Source organism: Anolis carolinensis, chromosome 4 (assembly GCF_035594765.1).
Source record: "Anolis carolinensis isolate JA03-04 chromosome 4, rAnoCar3.1.pri, whole genome shotgun sequence".
Taxonomy (NCBI): domain Eukaryota; kingdom Metazoa; phylum Chordata; class Lepidosauria; order Squamata; family Dactyloidae; genus Anolis; species Anolis carolinensis.
The window spans coordinates 168,195,072-168,216,653 of record NC_085844.1 but is presented as its reverse complement, the minus strand read 5'-3'; the positions used below and the strand labels follow the sequence as shown (position 1 = coordinate 168,216,653).

At 38.4% G+C, this 21,582-nt stretch overlaps 1 protein-coding gene across 18 annotated transcripts in view; it reads left to right on the top strand.

The window, feature by feature from the left end:
- Nucleotides 1-21,582, top strand: part of sgip1 (SH3GL interacting endocytic adaptor 1) — a 169,292-nt gene that overhangs the window by 47,997 nt on the left and 99,713 nt on the right. For 11 of the 18 annotated variants that reach the window (XM_062978197.1, XM_062978203.1, XM_062978194.1 and 8 more), the window contains exons 2-5: nt 5,105-5,168; nt 13,286-13,310; nt 17,931-18,008; nt 19,118-19,174. In XM_062978197.1, the coding sequence (XP_062834267.1) occupies nt 5,105-5,168; nt 13,286-13,310; nt 17,931-18,008; nt 19,118-19,174 (224 nt within the window). The remainder of the gene's footprint in view (nt 1-5,104; nt 5,169-13,285; nt 13,311-17,930; nt 18,009-19,117; nt 19,175-21,582) is intronic. The other 7 variants (XM_062978201.1, XM_062978196.1, XM_062978206.1 and 4 more) reach the window with 1 other exon arrangement.

Here is a 21,582-nt window from a genome sequence, read left to right as displayed (position 1 = left end):
ACGGAATTATGCTGAATCACTGTCCTCAGTATTGTGGAGTAGGTAGCAGCACAAAAATGTTTCCTTGTGGAAGTCCAGTTTTCTATAGTAAATTTGTCCAACTATGTTTTCTCTCTCTTTCTCTCTCTGTACGCCTGTACACATACTGCCCACTTTCACATGATTCACACAGGAAAAAATAATTCATATTATCTCTCCTAAGGATAGTAAGCTTCTATCCAGATAATGTATTGATGCAATGTGAAATTATGTAGGAGTTTCAGGGATAGCCTCTTGAGCTTTGTGCAAAGTGTTGGGGGTTTTTTGGTATACAAATATGTATGGGGGGTTTTGGGCAGGATGTCATTGATGTCTAGGTGGGAAATGCATATAGAAATACACTGCTATGAGATCTGAAACCATACTGATATATGGAATGCAATTTATCATGTCGTCTTATTAATATCTCAGTTATTTTTTATTATTTTCTAGGTAACAAATATGTAATTAAGTAGTCTATGACAAGACCTTTAGAACAGATTTAGGGGCATAAGACAACACAAGGGAATGTTAATATTATTGTGTGAATAAAAATCCACTTGTAGAACTTCTGGAAGGGACTAGGATCTTTAAAAAAAGGTTAAATATGATTTAGGAAAGTTTTTTCACTTCCCATTCTTGGAGTTCCTTTTTCTCCGAACAGAATTTAGGTGGTCAAAATCTTGATAACATCTTGTATGAGCTAATAGTATAGTCTGATACATCTTGTCTTAATGAACCATTAATTTACCATTCATGACAGGAATCATTGTGTTTAAGGTCTCACAGGATGAAGAGCAAATGCTTGATCTAAAGCAGGATATCAAACTCATTCCCACCAAGGGCCACATCAGCTTTATGATTGCCTTCAAAAGAGCCATTTGTAATTGTAAGACTGTACAGAATAAGACTGTACAGAATGTTTCCCTGGCATTGAAAGCCTTGTAAATCACAAAATGATGTGGCAGGCCAGATTTGGCCCATGGGCTTTGTGTTTGACATGTGATCTAAAGATACTTGATTGTTTCCTTTGTTTTGTTGTGTTTATTTATTAGCTTATTTATTAGGACTCTTCTATCTCTTTTTCAGTGGCAAAGGATTTCATTGAGAAAGAAAGTGGGAGATCAGGAGTGGACATCCCACAGTGAAAGCTTGTAAAATGACTAGGGCCAGAGCAGAGAATAAATCCTAATTCTCATTTTGTTTTGTCTGGCATTGTTGATCATTTGGTTCATGGTCTAATCTTTTACTGTCCTTCATCATCAAATTCACTGCAGTTTTATGACAACTAGGAATTGGTTACAGCTAGTTTTGTCTCACTGCAGCACTGCCAGTGATAGCTTGATAGGCCTTCAGGGATAAGGCAAAATCTTGTTTATTTCTTCTTACCCAAATGAGCATTTTGCTAATCTACAATTAGCCTTTTGATAGCTGAATTGGCTGATAACAAGTGAAATATACAGGCATTGCCATCTTTTATCAGGAATGTCAAAATAATTCTAACTTCTAATTTTTCTACATGGGTGGCTGAGATAGTGACACCTTTGCTGTCTGAGTGAATGTACACAAGCTTTGTTTCATGCACATTATTTGAAAATATTGTGTACAATTACTTTCAAGCTATGTGTACACTACAGTCAGCCTACTACATTTTCTGGTGTTAGGGCACAGGACCCCAGTGAAAGTAAAAAAAAAAAATGAATGGGTAAATTGCTATTTGTGTACCTAGGAATTTCTGAGTCTTCCAACATGATCCTATGGTCAATTTCTTCTGGAAGATGACAATAAAATTGCATTAGAGCAGTGATTGCCAATGTGGGTACTACTGCCCCCTGGTGGGCGCTGCAGTGATCCAGGGGGGGCGGTGATGGCACCTATTAGGACATGGGGCGGGGCCAGGGGAGGGGCGGGGCCTCTTCCCAAATGCCGGAGACAGGGCTGAGCACCTGAGGTGCCTGTTAGGACACAGGGGGCGGAGCTAGAGAAGTGGGCGTGGCTTCTTCCCAAGAGCCCGAGACAGGGCTGAGAATCTATACCTCTCCTGAGGCGCTTGTTGAGACACAGGGGGCGGAACTACGGAAGGGGGCGGGACCTCCTTCCAAGAACCCAAGACAGGGCTGAGCCTCTGTATACCTCCCCTGAGGCGCTTGTTAGAACAAGGGGGCAGGGTATAGAGGTTCAGCCCTGTCAGGCACTTGAGAAGAGGCTCTGCCCCTCCTCTAGCCCCGCCCCCTGTGTCCTGGACAGGAATAGAAGCTCAGCCCTCCCTTAGAACTCATAACTCCATCTATCCCAGTCCTGGCTGCCCATTTGTGGCCCCGCCCACCTCCTTCTCCCCCTCTCAGCCCTGCATCTTGGACTAGGGGAGAGGTTCAGCCACGCCCTCTTAAGCAAGAGCCACGCCCACCCCTCTAAGCCACGCCTCCTTTTCAAGGGGCGCTGAGTAATATTTTTTCTGGAAAGGGGGCGGTAGGCCAAATAAGTTTGGGAACCACTACATTAGAGGATCTATTCCAGAGATTCCTAGAAATGTCTAGTTCTTCCAGCATGACCAGAGGAACTTGACTTTAAAATCTTGTTGATTTAGATTCCTAGTGGACATTTTTAATCAAACTTGTGAATAATCAAACCCCCAAAAACCAAAACTGTAAATGTAGAGGGATGATTTCATTTTTAGATTTGGATCCTCATCTACGAGTTATCTCATTGGAATAGCTGTATACGTCAATGCAAATATTGCTATTCTAAAATCTTAAGAAATCCAAAATACTTCTGGTTCTAAGCATTATTGACTTTTTAGTGATACTTTATGTATGCATAAGGCACTGTTCTGCATAGGTACTGTGGACTTATTTTATAGTTAATTATTTTTGTACTTTTTTTACTGTCAAGTGAGGCAGCTGCTGTATGCTTCATGTCGTTATGCATTACTGCCTTACCTTCAGTGTCTCAATTCCCAAAGGTGATCATTCCCTTATAGTTAAATGTCACTTCCTATTTGCAGGGCAATAGCTTATACGTACTTTCTGTTTGGATGTAGTTGCACATGCAACTGTATCTAGAGATAGATTCCTGAGCATTTTCGTAGTGTTACAGATACTTTCAAAGATAATTTTCTTTACTAAAAATGGGTGCTATGTTTCTTAGCATTAAAGTATCCATAATTGTGAAAACGGATAAAAAAAGCAATAGTTCTGTCTGGAAACCAGTTTGAAGATGCTTGAGGTGCATTAAAAAAAGACAGCCAGATTTTGCTCTGTCCAAAGCAATGGTATGCTTAGCCTCTTAGGCTGCCAACTCCAGATCAAAAGGTCAGAACCTTGGAGAAAATGGCAACACCTGATATATTCTTTGTGTGCTTGTATAATATAGTTCCAGGGCATCAAGAGAGAAGCATAATGTTCCTGCATGTTTTTGAAGGAAAGTGAACATATTGGGTGATATCATTCTAACTTTTAATAACTATTGTTTTCTCTGTAGAATGTTAGTACAGTAGAGTCTCACTTATCCAACATAAACGGGCCGTCAGAATGTTGGATAAACGAATATGTTGGATAATAAGGAGGCATTAAGGAAAAGCCTATTAAACATCAAATTAGGTTATGATTTTACAAATTAAGCACCAAAACATCATGTTATACAACAAATTTGACAGAAAAAGTAGTTCAACATGCAGTAATACTATGTAGGAATTACTGTATTTATGAATTTAGCACCAAAATATCATGATGTATTGAAAACATTGACTACAAAAATGCGTTGGATAATCCAGAACGTTGGATAAGCGAGTGTTGGATAAGTGAGACTCTACTGTACTTTAAAATACTGCTTTAGTTCCCCCTTCCAGACATATCAGATTGCAGTATTCCTGGCTAGTGGTCATGGAGGATGAGGGTAAATGAAAGTTAATGGAAGTTGTAGTCCAACATCAAGAGGGTTTTTAGATGAATAGCATTCTTTACTTCATGGATTTACCTTCAAAATGAGATCTCCTTAATTGTTAAACCAGATTATTCACTCCATGCTCAGTTGTTCTCTAAGATGAAATAGTGCCTTCCTGCTGTAAGGTTAAGAATCCCCATTTATGTCTGATTAATTAAAGTATATGAAAGACAGATGTTGTGCCGTTAGGCATCAGGTATGAATCTGGCATGGGATTATATTGCATGCTGAGTCTGAAATGCAGTGAAAAAATGGTTAATATGCAAAATGCTGTCTCATGCTTTATATTCCCAATATGTGTGCATTTTAGCCATTTCATCTATGAATGTAGTGTGTGAATGTGACAATCTTATGTTTACAGAAACCTTTATTGAATATTAGGGAGCCAATAAGTGAAGTAGTTCAGACTGAGATAGGAAGGACTGCTCAAGGTATGCATTTCATTTGTAGCTTTTGCAATAGAGTAGTCTGACTAAGCAACCTTTTTATAAATAGTGCTTATGACATCAGATTATTACTTGGCTATGGTATGAATTGTGCTGATGATACCCTTTCACCGCACCGGATGTTAGAGCTGCAGAGGCTGAGTAGAGATAGGAGCAGAAAATGTGGGTGTATTTTTGCAGCAGTTGATTAGCTTGGCTTCCAGGAATGAAATAAGCAGGTATAGCTTTAGCAACAGAGTCTGACATTTTTGTAATACTGTATATACAACTTCACAAGTCTTCTTTAGACAGTAAGAGGGAAATGAATTCAAAGAAATGTATGATGTCAAAACTACCTTTCCTTTGAATGATTTGTTGTTGTTGTTTAACCATCGCGGATTTGTAGAATGTTCTTGTTAGGGTTGACACTATATGGGCTGTTTCTCTAAAGTATTTAAAATGCTTGTTGTGTGTCTAAAATTGTTCCACATCTAAAATTGTTTTCTACATTTTAGCAAATTACAACACTATCAAACATGTTTCATTTGCCATAATATTTTTTTTGCTTATTTAAATAATTAATATAATATAATTTAATATAATTTATTTGCTTATTTTTTGCTTATTACACTTTCTAGATCAGTTTTTTAACTAGGTTATGACAGATTTTAAAAATCACCATATTTATCCAAATGTGTGTTTTGATTTTGTCTCTACAGGACTGAAAAAACGTACAAGGAAGGCCTTTGGAATACGGAAGAAAGAAAAGGACAATGATTCCACGTAAGTTTGTAGAGAAAAAGGAGAAGGGAGTCACTCCTGAAGAACAGAAATAAAAGTCAGTATACATTAAAAGTACTCTTTGGCATGTACAGTAAAAAAAATCAGCAAAGAAACAGTAGTTAAAGTAGGTAATTTAAGAACCTCATGGTGTTTTGAAGTGAGGACAGTCCTTTAGGTAGCAGATACTGTATAAGTACACAATCAATATAACTCCTCTTAATATCCTCCTCCCATATCCTTGTTGCCATCCTTACATGCTTTACAATGCTTCTGATTTTATAATATGTTGAAGAAGGAGACAGGTTTTCTCTTGTTCTGAGCTCTGATTAAATTGAAATAAATAAATACTCAGAATGTGTAATGTTAAAACTTTTAATGACTAAAGTAAGATAGAATTTGCTTTTGTGGGTGTAACTCCTCACTTATTTGAAAGAATCACATTTTTGTTGTAGGAAAGGATATTTAGAACAAGGGTTCTTAACCTTTTATGTTCCATGGACACTTTGCCAGTCAGGTGAAACCACCGACCCCTTCTCTGAATGTAGTAGCAGATAGTTTTAGGACACTCTACATCAGCATGTCTTTAAATTAAATTTTAGGATTCTTCAAAATTGCATTTAATAGAGACAATACATAGGGTTGTTTTTTTGTTTTGTTTTTTAAATGAACCTCACGGACTCCCCTGAAATCTTTCCACAAACCCCTTAGAGACCCCTGGCTAAGAACCCTTGATTTAGAATAACAGAATGACTATGAAATAATTAGTACACCTTTTTGTTAGAAAAGTGGATGAGGCCTTCCAGGTCCTCCTGGGGTTAAATGCATTACAGGAACACTGACCAAAAATATTATGACATGAGGCTTTAAAAAGATTGCAATGCTATCTTGGGTTTCAGCAGTATTATTGTTATTATTTGATACACAACAAGATTAGTACACAGCAAACGAGATCAATATGTTGTATTGGATCATGTGTCGGACGCTTCCCAAGTATCTAGGACTATGTGATGTATCGGCAAATAATGTGTGCAGATCCAAGTAGAGTGGCCTTTTCCAGCTGACAGGCCGGGCTGTGGCGCAGGCTGGTTAGCAGCCAGCTGCAACAAATCACTCTGACTAAGAGTTCATGAGTTCGAGGCCAGCCCGTGCCTGCGTCTGTCTCTGTTCTATGTTATGGCATTGAATGTTTGCCTTATATGTGTGCAATGTGATCTGCCCTGTGTCCCCTTTAGGGTGAGATGGGCAGAATATAAATACTGTAAAATAAATAATTTTTTCAGTGCCAATTGTTTTTAAGTGCTGGTCAAGGTCTTTAGGCGTGTTGTTGTTGTTGTTGTTGTTATTATTATTATTATTATTATTATTATTATTATACCCCACTTTATCTCTCCTGCAGGAGACTCAAAGCAGCTTAACATAAATGCATCAACATACAACATACATATATGCAAACAATAACACAGGGTTAAATATAAACAGTATTTTAAAAATTCCCAGTTAAAAGCCATTAAAACATATTTAAAATTAAGAACCACAGCACCCCCTGAATTGATCTTAAAAACCTTCATCTTTAAAAGCCCGTCTGAATAAAAAGGTTTTAGCCTGCTGAAAGCAGGAAGCGTCCATTCTAGCTTTCCTGGGCAGAGAATTCCAGAGTGAGGGGCAGCCACCGAGAAGGAAGGCCTGCTCCCTTGTTCCCACCAACTGAGCTGGAGATGTAGGTTGGACCAAGAGAAGGGCCTCTCCTGGAGATCTCAGGGCCTGGGCAGGTTCATACAAGGGGATGCGGTCAGCCAAATAGCCTGGACATGAGCCGTCTAGGACTTTAAAGGTTATACTGGGCACTTTAAATTGTTCCCGGAAACAGACTGGCAGCCAGTGGAGCTGCTGCAACAGAGGGGTTGTCCAGCAGCAAATAGTATAGTTACGGTGTTATAGCCAGAGCTCCTCTAGTTTTGATGACCACGGGGAAGTGAAGCAGTCCAAAGTGATGCTTACAATGACCCATCACAGTTTCCAAACTCACTGGTGAAGTGCTTTGGGATTTACTGAAAACACTTTGAACATAATCAATACACTTTATCGGACTTAAAACAGGGTTTCCCCATTTTTGGAAAAGAACTGGTTACAGATGAACTGTAGACTGGACTGGAATGAATATAGGACAATGCTGTGTGATGGAAACAATTCAATTCATGGTTGGGGAGGCCGCAGCTCATGTTATGTGCCTTGTGTGGTAATGTCCTGAGATTGTGAAGGTGGCTGAGATCATACTCCCCAATATTTCAGACCCCCTCCACACAACTGAATATAATTCCACATTTTCTGCTTTGAGCTGGAATATATGGCAGTGTGAACTCAGATAACCCAGCTCAAAGCAGATATAACCCAGAATATCAAGGCAGAAAATCCCACAATATCTGCTTTGAACTGGGTCATCTGAGACCACACTGCCATATATTCCAGTTCAAAGCAGATATTGTGAGGATTTCTGCCTTGATATCCTGGGATACAGGGCTGTGTGGAAGGGCCCTAGAAGGGGCCTGAAACAAGCTAGTAGTAGTTATGGGATTAAAGTCTATAGAAAATCTCATTTGAACTGCAGCCTATGTGACAGAGAACAGTAGGTGGAGGCCACCTCTTAGAGAAAGCAAGCATCCCTGTGCTTTTGTGTCTGGAGAGAATTGTCTTAGCTTTTCAGCTATAGGTACTTTGGTTTCAAGGTAATTGTTCCATAGCAGAGGTTTAGAACATAATGGGATTGGTGAATAGCTTTTAATGTTAAGCTGTTTTGTAACATGCAATATTTAGAGTTTGTGCACAAAGCGCGTGTTCCTTTTCTTCTCTCAGCTTCGTGGGGTTTTTTTTGTTTTGTTTATTGCTTTCTTTTGGCACTGATGCTACCGTTTTTTCTCTCTGAAAACCTTAAATAGAAAACAGCACGGGAAGTTCTAAGGGTGCATCTACACTGTAGAATTATTGCAGTTTGACCCCACTTGAACTGCAGTGGCTCACTGCTATGGAATCCTGGGATTTGTAGTTTGGTGAGGCACCAGCACTCCTTGACAGAGAAGAATAAATGTATTGTAAAGCTACAACTTCCATTGTTCCATAGCATTGAGCCATGGCAGTTCAGGTGGGATCAAACTGCATTGGTTCTACAGTGTAGATCAGGGGTGGGCAAACTTGGGATCTCTGGGTGTTTTGGACTTCAACTCCCACCATTCCTAACAGCCTCAGGCCCCTTCCTTTCCCCCCTCAGCCGCTTAAGCGGCTGAGGGGGGAAAGGAAGGGGCCTGAGGCTGTTAGGAATGGTGGGAGTTGAAGTCCAAAACACCCAGAGATCCCAAGTTTGCCTACGCCTGGTGTAGATGCACCCTAAAATGTTAAGCAATGCATGCATCCTGATGCACCATCATTCCCAATGCCAAAACCTTTGGTGACCTAGGAAAAAATAGAAAACAGGATTATTTGGAAGTCAGGTTTTATAGCCTAAGGAATGTCCAGCATCCTCAATGTGCTGGAGATGAAAATGCATTGTCTCACCTTAAAGGCATATATACCTCAGTTCACTGCAGACTTAGCTTGGGAATGGGTTGCCTAGCAACAGGATCCAGGCTGCGGCTGCAGCAGCGATCCTTGAAATCCACTTAAATTGACAGAAACACTGCATTTTTTTTCCAGGAGTTCTTCCATAGCTCTATTTCTTTCTCCCGTAAAACATGTGACACGATAAAGGCAACACTCCTCTAAACAAGGGCAGAGTACCTTTTCGCTCACTCCTAAATCAGAGTAGCCTCTGAACATATACATTTAGGAAGGATGACTTCTTAGGGCCCTTCTGCACAGCCCTATATCCTAGAATATCAAGGCAGAAAATCCCACAAAATCTGCTTTGAACTGAGTTATCTGAGTCCCCACTGCCATATATTCTAGTTCAAAGCAGATAATGTGGGATTTTATTCAGCTGGACAGTTCTCAGACCAGAAACTAAGGCCACATTCTACACAGCTGAATAAAATCTCACATTATCTGCTTTGAACTGGGATATATGGTAGTGTGGACTCAGATAACCCATTTTCAAAGCAGATATTGTGTGATTTTCTGCCTTGATATTCTGGGTTATAGGGCTGTGTAGAAGGGCCCTAAGGCCCCATCTACACTGCCATATAATGCAGTTTCAGAATGTAGTTTAACTAGATTTTCTGACTCTACATGGCCATATAATGCAGTTCAATGTAGTTAAACTGCATTCTGAAACTGCATTATATGGTCAGTGTAGATGGAGCCTCAGGGTCCTTCTAGACAGCCATATAATCCGGAAAATCCCACAATATCTGCTTTGAACTGCAATGTATATATATGGCAGTGTGGACTCAGATAACTCTGTTCAAACCAGATATCATGGGATTTTCTGCCGATATTCTGGGATATAGGGCCCTAAGTCCCCATCTACAATGCCATATAATTCAGTTTGAACTGCATTATATGGAGGCCCTTCCACATAGCCATATAACCCAGAATATGAAGGCAGATAATCCACATTATCTGCTTGGAACTGGATAATCTGAGTCCACACTGCCATATTATCCAGTTCAGTGTGGATTTTATATATGTGTGAGGAAAGGGGCCTAGGTCTACACTACATTATTTAGCAGTGTAGATCCTGCCAGTGTTAAAGGCTGTTCTATATGCAATGCATTTTTATGTATACAGTACATTTGGCCGTCCAAAGCCAAGGATTCTATATACATGGATTCAACCATCCACAATTCAAAATTAACACACATCCTGAAAAAAATCACATTGATCATTTTATATAAGGGACACCATTTCACTACAACATTGCATTTAATGGGACCCTAACCCCTTCCACACAGCTGAATAAAACTGAAATATATAGCAGTGTGGACTCAGACAACTCAGTTCAAAGCAGATATTGTGGAATTTTCTGCCTTGATATTCTGGGTTATAGGGCTGTGTGGAAGAGCCCTTAAATTTTGGTATCCACTGGGGTCTTGGAACCAAACTCCAGCAATCCACTGAATAACGTTTGCTTTATAAACATAAAATACCATGTAATGTGTCATATTTGATAGTTTGTACTTTTGGTGTTAAATTGTCTGCCCCATGCATTGTCATGTAATGGTATATTATCTAGGAAGTGTTCCTTAAAGTAGTAAAAGTCATATTTGGAAGTAAAGGAGATCCCTCAGGCCCCCATCCACACTGCCATATAATGCAGTTTCAGAATGCAGTTTAACTGTATTGAACTGGATTTTATGGCATCATATAATCCAGCCCAATGCAGTTAATCTGTATTCTGAAACTGCATTATATGGCATTGTAGATAGGACCTCAATGAAAGAAGGGATTTGCTGTTGTTTTAGAAAGTTAAGTTTTGCAAAAAAAAAAAATCCATATTTTTGTTTAGAGGATTGTGAATGTAGATAATAATCTTGAAAATATCAGGGATAACCTTTTCATTTCATTGACAGGGTTTTTCTCTATGAGGAAGTACTGACCATGTTAAACATTAAGTTAAAGTAGGGATGGACAAAATGAATAGCAAATATCTGGAAGTGATACTCAAGCATGATAGAGTAACAGATTATGTACAGATGTATATGTTTTGGTTTGATCAGTCACTAAGCGTCCTTCCACACAGATATATAATTCAGAATATCAAGGCAGATAATCCACAATATCTGCTTTGAAATGGGTTATCTGAGTCCACACTGCCATATAATCCAGTTCAATGTGGATTTTATAGAGTTGTGTGGAACCGGCCTTATATATTTGTTTACCAACAACCACCACAATACTCGTACAATTAATTATTAAAGTTTCCCCCAACACCATAGGCTTCACAATACAATAATACCATAACTTCTTACATTGGCATAAAATAATCAGAAGTTGTCTTATATATTTTTCTCTTAGCTAATTAATGAAATAACTAATTTCCTGGAATGTGTCAAGCCAGATCCTCAGCATAATCTTTAATAATTCAAAGTACACTTGTTATGGCACTGTGAGGGCATTAATGGTTCAGCTTTAAAGGCAGCATACCAAAGAATATTGTAAAAGATATGTAATGGCGAATCCAAAATATGTCAAGTGACGTGTCTTGTGCTACTTTCCTCTTTAGGAGTGTTGGGTTGTTTTGTTTTGTATGCTTACCATTTTGGCAGTGTTGCTTTATATATACACTTGTGAATATGGAGATTTATAAACTAAAACAATTTTTTCAATAAGTTGGTGAGAACTTTTTGGATCACCTGGTGTTGGGGAACTGTGTTGGGATTTTGTGTTGTCAGCTCTGTTTTACTACAGTAGCTATTCAGATATTAATTTATGGCACACTCCACTAGCAGGTCACAACAATTTTCATTGTGTTCACATTTACAAATTTGCAATGTGGAAATACAATATGACCCCTGTACCCATAGCAGATGTGTTACAGTGGAAACAGGTAGCTATGGATAATGCTGAATCTTATTGAATTCCAGAGGAATTATGCAATTCTGAAAATTTGAAATCTCATGAGACTGGGGGGACTGGAGCTTGGTAAATAAATATTCCACATGTTCACAAAAACTGTCCCTTTAAACGCCTAAAATAATAATAAATATGGAAATATGCATTTTCCATTTAGCATCCTTTCCCTGTTTTGTGTATTCTGCAAGTAAGAGGGATATCTCTCATTCACAAGCTCGCATAAGCTGCTACTTTACAAGACTGGGCTGTACTGCAAAATAGATGATGATTTTGACTAATAAAAAAAGAAAGATGTATTTTGCAATTAAAGGCCTTTCCTCGGTTGGTGAATTTTGCATAGGAGGGATATTTCTTATTTAAAAAGCAGCAAGCTAAATTTTGCATTTTGACTCCACATTTGCAAAAGGATAAATGAAAGTTTACAAATACAGTAGAGTCTCACTAATCCAAGCTAAACGGGCCAGCAGAAGCTTGGATAAGCGAATATCTTGGATAATAAGGAGGGATTATGGAAAAGCCTATTAAACATCAAATTAGGTTATGATTTTACAAATTAAGCACCAAAATATCATGTTACACAACAAATTTGACATAAAAAGTAGTTCAATACGCAGTAATGTTATGTTGTAATTACTGTATTTACGAATTTAGCACCAGAATATCACGATATATTGAAAATGTTGATTACAAAAATGGCTTGGATTATCCAGAGGCTTGGATAAGCGAGGCTTGGATTAGTAAGACTCTACTGTAGCATGAAATTGCCTAATCAAGACAGGAACTTCCTACCAGTGCCTGAAAGGAGCTTTCGGCTTGTGCCGTTTGTGGTTGTTATTGAAGCAATCTGGGGAAAAGAGGCCATTTCTTGCTTTTCATCCAGAGCTCTTCTCATTCTGATGGGCAGACATAAAATGACTAGAACTATGGCTATAGGGAAGTTAAGCAGTTAAAGTACTCCCACCCATCGCCCAATATCATAGTTCCCAAACTCACTGCTGTAGTACTTTTGCATTCCCCATTTTTTGAAAAGTAATGATTACAGAGGAACCCCCAGTGTCACAGTGTGTTAAAGCGCTGAGGTGCTGAACTTGCAGACCGAAAGGTCACAGGTTCGAATCCGGGGAGCAGAGTGAGCACCTGCTGTTAGCTCCAGCTTCTGCCAACCTAGCAGTTCGAAAACATGCAAATGTGAGTAGATCAATAGGTACCGCTCTGGCGGGAAGGTAACGGCACTCCATGCAGTCATGCCAGCCACATGACCTTGGAGGTGTCTATGGACAATGCCGGCTCTTCGGCTTAGAAATGATGAGCACCAACCCCCAGAGTTGGAAGTGACTGGACTTAACATCAGGGGAAACCTTTACCTTTACCTTTACTTAATGATTACAGATGAGCTGCAGATTGGTTTGGAATGAATATAGAATTATGGCAAGCCATTCCATTTGTGGTTGGGGAGGCTGCAGTTCATGCTATGAGCCTTGTGTGATAATATCTGTAGTTGCTAATCAGTTTATTGTGTCTCCCAACCATACAAACAGTGAAGGAAAATGTTTTCAAAATGAATGTAGGTTGTTTGACCTATAATGGTAATAGTAAGTATGTTTACTTTATTACAGAGGATCACCAGACAGGGATGGAACTGTGAGTATTTAAAAGTCTTTCTTTATTAGAGTTGTTTTAAAATTAGATATGTCTAATGGTAACTGCTTCCCCAACTTGTGATTTATCATAAGCAATTTAACCCTTTCTATTTCTATTTCTGTGATACCATATCAGTTTCTAATACTGTCCAGTGTTCAGTATTTTCTTAAATTCATTCTGAGCCTTTTATCTCAGACAATATTTTTCTCTGTGTGTGTGTCACTCTCCTTTTGATTAAAAAAACCCTAGTCAGCGGAATATTTTTGTGTAATACTTCAAAGATAAATTAATAATTATGAGAGTGAACAAATACTAATCACATATGCAAACAGTTTGCAAACATTGACTATTACACTTAATATTTGTAAAACAGAAAAAGATTGGATATAATATGAAAATATTGAATAACCTATAGAAAATAGAAATACAAAAAGGGTTGCTCTTGAATTAACTGTTGCTTTTATGTATGGTTTTAGGTTTTGAGTCTCTGCTAGAATTGGACTAGCAGGAAACATCTCGTCAGCTATTAGACTTTAAGTTTGCTATGAAGAATGTTGGGCTCAGATATGGATTTTTTTTATTCTAAATTGATTCTGACTTTAAAACTCTTACTAAAATTTATCTTGTGAATAAGTTAAGGGAAATTGGAGTGGTTTATTAATGGTCTTCAACAGATATTCACCAATGGAATGGAGACACTGGAAGTCACACCATATGTCATTTTTTTGTACTAAAATTACAAGAATTGGGAGTGCTAAGGGCCTTTCCAGATGATTATTTTTTGCATACCAAATAAGCAGCAGTTGCATTGGCTATGATTTAGGTGTCATCCTTCAAGAAAGTACATCAGTGTTCAGACATTGAATTTTCCCAGCATGTCTTCTTTCACCAACGAAACTGTGCTCTTACCCCATCTAACGTCCCTCTTGCTGTTTGGAAAGTTCAACCTAGAATATATTGTTTGAATGCTACAGTCTTTCAGAAAATCTGTGGCAACTTGAGCAAAGAGCATTCCTTTCTGTGATCCTCTTTGCTGACTCTAAGTTATTTCTTTTACAAATATGTGTGTAACTGCTTGGAATTAAATATCCCCTCCATATAATCCCACTGTTGGTACATTGGCTTAGACCAGGGGTCCCCAAACTAAGGCTCCCACCCTAAACTTGAAGGCACACAACAACAACAATCCTTATTAACTTTACTATCTCATCAGCCAACAGCAGGCACACACTTCCCATTGAAATACTGTTAAGTTTATGTTAGTTAAAATTGTTCTTTATTTTGAATATTGTATTGTTCTTTCATTTTTTTGCACTACAAATAAGATGTTTGCAGTGTGCATAGGAATTAGTTCATTTTTTAAAAAAAACTACCTCCCCAAACAGTTTGAGGGACTATGAACTGGCCCTCAGCTTTAAAAGTGTGAGGCCCCTGGTAGACCTTTCAAAACAAGTAGCAGACATCACTTATTCTCCTTCATCAATGGTCTACTGCATTTTCCTCTTCTTAAAACTCTATATTGTTGTCTCTCCATCACAAACAGTTTTTTTCCCCTTAAGATAGGATACCATTTTCTCTCCAGCACAAATATTTTTTAGAGAGTTGAATACTTGTTCTCCACATAGCAAAACTGTACTTCTTCCCACATGTTCTCCAGTTCTTTATATGAGGATAGAATTTCGCAATACAAGTGTTCGATTAGAGTTCAATATACAGTCCTGAAATTAACTCAATATGATGCTGGAAAGTTTTATCTTCTGGAAAGGCCCTGTTATATGTGTTTAAAACCCTTTTTTAATAAACAAAAAAATGGAAACCTTCTGACCCAAGATCCTTAATTCTCAATCCTAAACAGAATTGCTTGCAAGTAAGCATAATTAGTTTAAATTAACTGAATTTTAAGTAGGTTTGCTTAGCACCGCAGCTTTAGAGTGCAAAAAACACCGCATTCACGGATCCTTTTGCATCCCCATTGTGTTCTGTCAAGCACTTTTAATTTACTTTATTTGACAATTTGGTCAAGGCTCTGTTCAGCAGTGATAAAGGGAAGCAAAGACCTGTAAACTTGATCCACTCTCTCCAGGCCTCATCTATATCACAGTTTTGAAGACTTACAGGTAGTTGGAACATAAGGAAAGAACCACAGAAGACCTCTGCAAACAGGTCTTGTCCTCTTCTGTGCACTTTCCTTAATGCAGAGTTTCATCTGCCACCAAAAAACAAAAAAGCACAGAATGTTCATTTGTGGAAATGTCCATAATTCTAAGTAAATTTTTCTATAATGGATAGCTTGCCTCATTCTGATATAACTATGGTAGTTTGGTAATATTTGACAAAACCATATATAAGATGTTGAAGACCCGTTAGTAAATCTCAGTGTCTTTTTTTTTTTTTTTTTTTTTTTTGGCCATAAGTACTCAAAGGATATTTGGGAGGGAGTCACAGCACTTGGGAACAGTGACCTGAACAATTTCCATTCACTGAATTTTGGTTAAAATTGCAGAGGAGAAATATCACATGGTTCAAGTACTAGTACATTCTGTATTTCAGACCGTTGATGAAAATTTTAAAAATTTAAAAATAAAGTAACTAACTGGCAAGTAATAGATTACTTTTAAATGTAGATTAAACTAATTACTCTAAGGTTCTTTGAATGTTGGCTGGAATTATTCACTTTTAAAATCAACTTTTCATACTCTGGTCTAGATATATTTGAGGATTTCAACTAAGGGAGAAAACCCATTAATAGATTCTTTTGTCAAATTGTTGTTACCATTAGGAAAAATTTTCTATCGCTCAGTCAAAAAGTTTCAACCCATTCATTCGAATCCTTCCCTTTAGGGAACTAAAGAGTATTTTTAACAATTATTTTTAAATGTTTATTATGTTTAATATTTTTAGTGGGAAAACTTCCTCACCATTTTTATTTATTCAAATAAATCAGAAGTATTTCAATAAATCTTTCCTTGATTTGGACCCTCTATGGCTACTAGCAATTATAGGGTGGGGGAGCAACCTGTGTTGGAGAAATAGCAAGGACAAGATGATCCAGCTCTGCTGTCACATCTCTGTAATAGTAATCAAAATCCCATTCATCATAGATGTTTTTAGTGTCAACGTAACAATGAAACCTTGACTGGATTTACACTGCCTTATAATTCAATTTCAGAATGCAGATTACCTGCATTGAACTGGATTATATGGCAGTGTAGACTCATATAATCCAGTTCAATGCAGTTAACCTGCATTCTGAAACTGCATTATATGGCAGTGTGGATCCAGCCCATATGATCCTATGAAGAATTACCCATATCATATTTAGTTTGAGCCATGGTTCCTTGGTTTTCAGCAAAACAGGTACTGTAGTTCTACTGTCTTCTAGTTTCATCCGTTTTGTAATATTCAAGGCAATCTGGCAGCCTGTTCTCTTGCTATCTGTCGCTGGAGAGCTCAAAATATTAACTGCAGCCAGTTGGGAGTATGCCAAGCATAAAACTTCTCTGTAACTTTATTTTCTTGTGTTATCAATGATTGATTTAGAGCTTTAGCTGTATTAGTTCATTAACAATAACACCATGGTGTGTTCACTATTGTGAATGAGCATTCCTGATTTTTAATGCCTTCATACAGTTAAGGCCTGTACTTCTAAATCTGATGATCTGTCAATGTAATTATTTTGAAATTTGGTCTCAAAGATTGTCCTTTAGTATTCAGGTGCTATGAGATCTGCTATTTATTTTAGTTAACAGAAAATTTAACACTTCTTTTCTTAGAGTATTTTGACAGAGTGGAAATTGGGCACCAGCTCTCCAAAGTTTACAGATGAATTTTTGAAGAAGAGGAAATTCACCTGTATAACATGAGCATGGAGAACAAGAATTTATACTCAATATGTAACACTGAGTATCATGTAGCTTTATACCAGCTTTTTGGACTGTGCATTCGGAATCTCAACAACATTAATGTAAGAAAAATAAATAAGGACCAGAGCTTGTAATCATCATGTTAAAATTGGCTATGTTATCAGTCTGCTTTTCATATTGCAGAGGGCATAGGGAATGTATATAATTCTGAGTAGGAACAGGGCTGACACATAGATAAAGATGATGTTGCCTGGATTCAAAGCTTATTTAATGTCAAAATATTGCTAACCATTTTCTTGCCAAAACCAGAATAAAAACACTGAGGACCACACTATTAGATGCATATTCAGCTGCAAAATAAATGCTGAATTATATCACAAACTACTCAGAGCCAGTGGGAAAGGTTGGCAGATCAGCTGAAAGGGGCCTCTGCAGAATATTAATTGTTTGAGCTGACTTTGATGGCAATGTTGTAACTTGTGAAGATCTTTTTTCTAGAATCTAAATTAAGAAAAAGCCTTTACAATTGCTAATACGTACCCCTGCTGCTCAACTATAACAGTGCTACTTTCTGCTGAATAGAACCCTATCATGTGCTCTACAGTAGTCTGCTGACAGCAACCTTAAATTTGGCAAGTAATCCCTCTGAAAAGTGCATTCTGAGCTTGCTTCCTCCATGTACTTTCATGTTTTTTTAAGGAAATCAAACCACCCAACAGTTTAACCCTTTTTCTATAAAAAACAAAATCCATTCCAGCCACCCAGCCCTCATCCTCATGATCCACCCTCCAATAGCAAACCAGAATGTGCACAGGAAGGAGGAAAAACAGTTTCGGTAAGGATATCCCTATTAGTTTAAAGCTTCCAGGGGGTTGGTTTGGAGCAATTGTAAGCCTAGCAGAGATTTGTTGTTATTTTCTTATTTACACATGTATGGTTAATATTGTTTCTGCATTGCTCATTTCAGTGCATTTTTCACTAAGATGATGAACTACTGCAAATATTTTCCTGTGTTTCTGATATGTTTCTAGTCTTTATATCTGATTAATGTTACCAAATTGTCAGCATCTTCTGGTATTCAACAGGGTTTTGTTTTGTTCAGGGGTAACTGATGATAATCCAAGTAACTAGAAACTGATCAGAATTTACCTTGCTTTGTGTACCAGGTTTGGCTTTAAAATTCTATTGTTACATTGAATTCTCTTTTTATAATAGATATTTTGGAATGAAATTAATAAATGTTCATTCTATTCATGATATTGAAAATGTTTTAAACATGGGCTTTTGAAATGAAATATTTGATTTGAGTGTATATAAGCACTTTGAGACCAGTGTTCTATTATGAATAGGATGTTTTGATCTATATTTCTATATTATGCTTCTCTGCATGTTGTGAATGCCAAGGGAACATGATAGGATTGCCTGATAATTTTGCTTCTGAAGACTAGGGAAATAAAAAATAACTTGAGATTTCTATTTTATATAAATATCCTACATTTAAATGAAACACATTTTGTGTTATCCTTTGGTTCTCTTCAATGTATTTACTAGGGCTTCAGTTAGTCTTTCATATCACCTTTTCTTGTCCACATAATTTGAAGATGTCAGGAAATGACTGACATTTTCTGCAACTAGACCTATAAGCTATGGTCCAACCTGCATTTGCCATAAACTGTGACATTTCATCCCTGAAAATATAATAATAGTACTCTCTCCCTGCAATCTTTGCTCTGGCTCTTGGCTTTAGGAAACCAAAGACAGTTATGGGCCTGGTATTGTCTTTCTTGTTATGGATCAATAGGAAGTCCTATCTGACCTTAATAAATTGCAAGTCATTGATATTCTGAACTGGAAACTTACAGTTTTGTTATAATTTGTCAAATGAATGAATTTTTATGTTGATTTGTTTATTCAAAGCCTACTGTTTTTAACTATATATTACAGAAGAGATCAAATGGTGCTCCAAATGGGTTTTATTCAGAGATTGACTGGGAACGATATGTAAGTAAGAATAACACTTTGATATCCATTCTCTCCTAGAATATTCCATGTTCTCAAGAAATTCTAGTTATTCCCCCATCCCCCCCCCCCTTTAAAAAACTATTGCTATCAGATCTTACTCCCGTGCACTATGACATGTAACCTCCAAAGGGGCTTTGGGTGGAAATGCTTGCTGTTTCAACAGTCCTTCAGATCATTGGATAAGTGATTATTTGCTTCCTTTCTAAAGCCCCATGTACACAGCCATACAAAATCCAGATTATCTACTTTGAACTGGATTACATGGCAGTTTAGATTCCTATAATCCAGTTCAAAGCAGATAATGTGGATTATCTGCTTTGATAATAAAACCGCTGTTGAAGAAGCCATCACTTGACCCCACTAACTGGAATAACTTTCGACCTGTTTCCAATCTTCCCTTTCTGGGTAAAGTGTTTTAAATTTATATATTGCAATTTTTATTGTATTTAATAGTTTTAATTGATTTTATGTATTGTTTGATATTGTTTTTGTGTGGGCATCAAATTGTTGCCATTGTTGTAAGCTGCCCTGAGTCCCTTCGGGTGAGAAGGGCGGAATACAAATGTTGGAAATAAATAATAAATAAATAAAATCGTTGAACGTGTGGTTGCCTCACAACTTCAGGGATTCTTGGAGGAAACTGATTATTTGGACCAGGCACAGTCTGGCATGGAACTGAGACGGCCTTGGTCTCCTTGGTGGATGATCTCCGGAGAGAGCTGGACAGGGGGAGTATGTCCCTGCTGGTTCTCCTGGATCTCTCAGTAGCCTTCGATACCGTAGACCACAGTATCCTTCTGGGTCGCCTTGCTGGAATGGGGCTTGGGGGTACTGTTCTGCAGTGGCACCAGTCCTTCCTTGAGGACCGTACCCAGAAGGTGTTGATAGGGGACAGCTGTTCGACCCCACAACCGTTGTCTTGTGGAGTCTCACAGAGTTCAGTACTGTCCCCTCTGTTGTTTAACATCTACATGAAGCCACTGGGTGAGATCATCCGGAGTTTTGGGGTTCGGTGTCATCTATACGTGGATGATGTCCAACTCTATCATTCCTTTTTTCCAGCGTCCAAGGAGGCCGTTGAAATCCTGAACTGCTGTGTTGGACTGGATGAGGGTTTATTTATTTATTTCATGTCAAAAGCATTGCATAACAGATACATTTTTAAAATGATGGAAAAAAATAGAGGAAATCACAAAAACAACTAAATAGTTTTAGACCAAAAGCGGGCAACAGCAACTGCATTGTCCGTAGCTTTAAGCAACTCCTCCTCTGTACATGAGGTAGGACACTGTGGGCAAGCATACATATGCGGAGTTGTTTGTTCTGCTCCACAGTCACACAAGGTGGAGGATTCCTCCAGGTAATGCCACCTCGCCAAGTTGTCTTTAGATCTGCCCACTCCGCTTCTGAGTCTGTTCAGGGACTTCCAAGTTGCCCATTCTTGGTTTGCCCCGGGAGGAAGACCCTCGTGGGGGGCCATCCAGTTGGAATTGCCAGGTTTAGCTGCCCAGAGGGACACCCTTGCTGCTGCTGGAGGAACATCAAGAGGAGTGGTGGTTCTCATGAAGCCCTTCCTTGATTTGAGTCTGGTGGGAGGAGGCTGATAGTCATGCAGTGGGTGGCTTTCGCAATGTTCAACCTTTTTTCTCTCCCAGTTAGCAGCAACTTCCCGTCGCACATCAGGGGGGGCAATGCCAGCTAACTTGTAGAGTTTATCAACAGGTGTAGGTTTAAGGCATCCTGTGATTATTCTGCATGTTTCATTCAGTGCTATGTCCACCTGCTTTGCATGGGCAGACTTGTGCCAAACAGGACAGGCATACTCTGCAGTTGAGAAAGACAAGGCCAGGGCTGATGTTCTTATTACTTGTGGGTCTGCTCCCCATGCACTGCCAGTCAGTTTCCGCAGGATGTTGTTGCGTGCAGCTACTTTGTGCTTGGTGTTCATGCAGTGTTTCCTATATGTTAGTGTTCGATCTAAGGTGACACCAAGATATTTAGGATGGAAACAGTGTTCGAGCTCTTGGCCTTCCCAAGTAACTTTCAGTTTCCTGTTGGCTTCACGGTTACGTAGATGGAAAGCACACACTTGTGTCTTGGCAGGGTTAGGCTTCAGGTGGTTCTCTTTGTAGTAGCTGGAGAGGTCTTTCAAGGCATTAGTGAGTTGGTTTTCAACTGTTTCAAAATCTTTCGCTTGTGTTGTAAGGCCAAGGTCATCAGCATATATAAAGCTCTTTGTGAGTGGTGGTAGTGGCTGATCGTTCGTGACAATGTTGAATAAGGTCGGTGCAAGAACGCTGCCTTGGGGTAAACCATTCTTTTGCCTCCTCCATCTGCTTTTCCAGCCCTGAAACTCCACATAGAAGCTGCGGTTTTCTAGGAGGGTC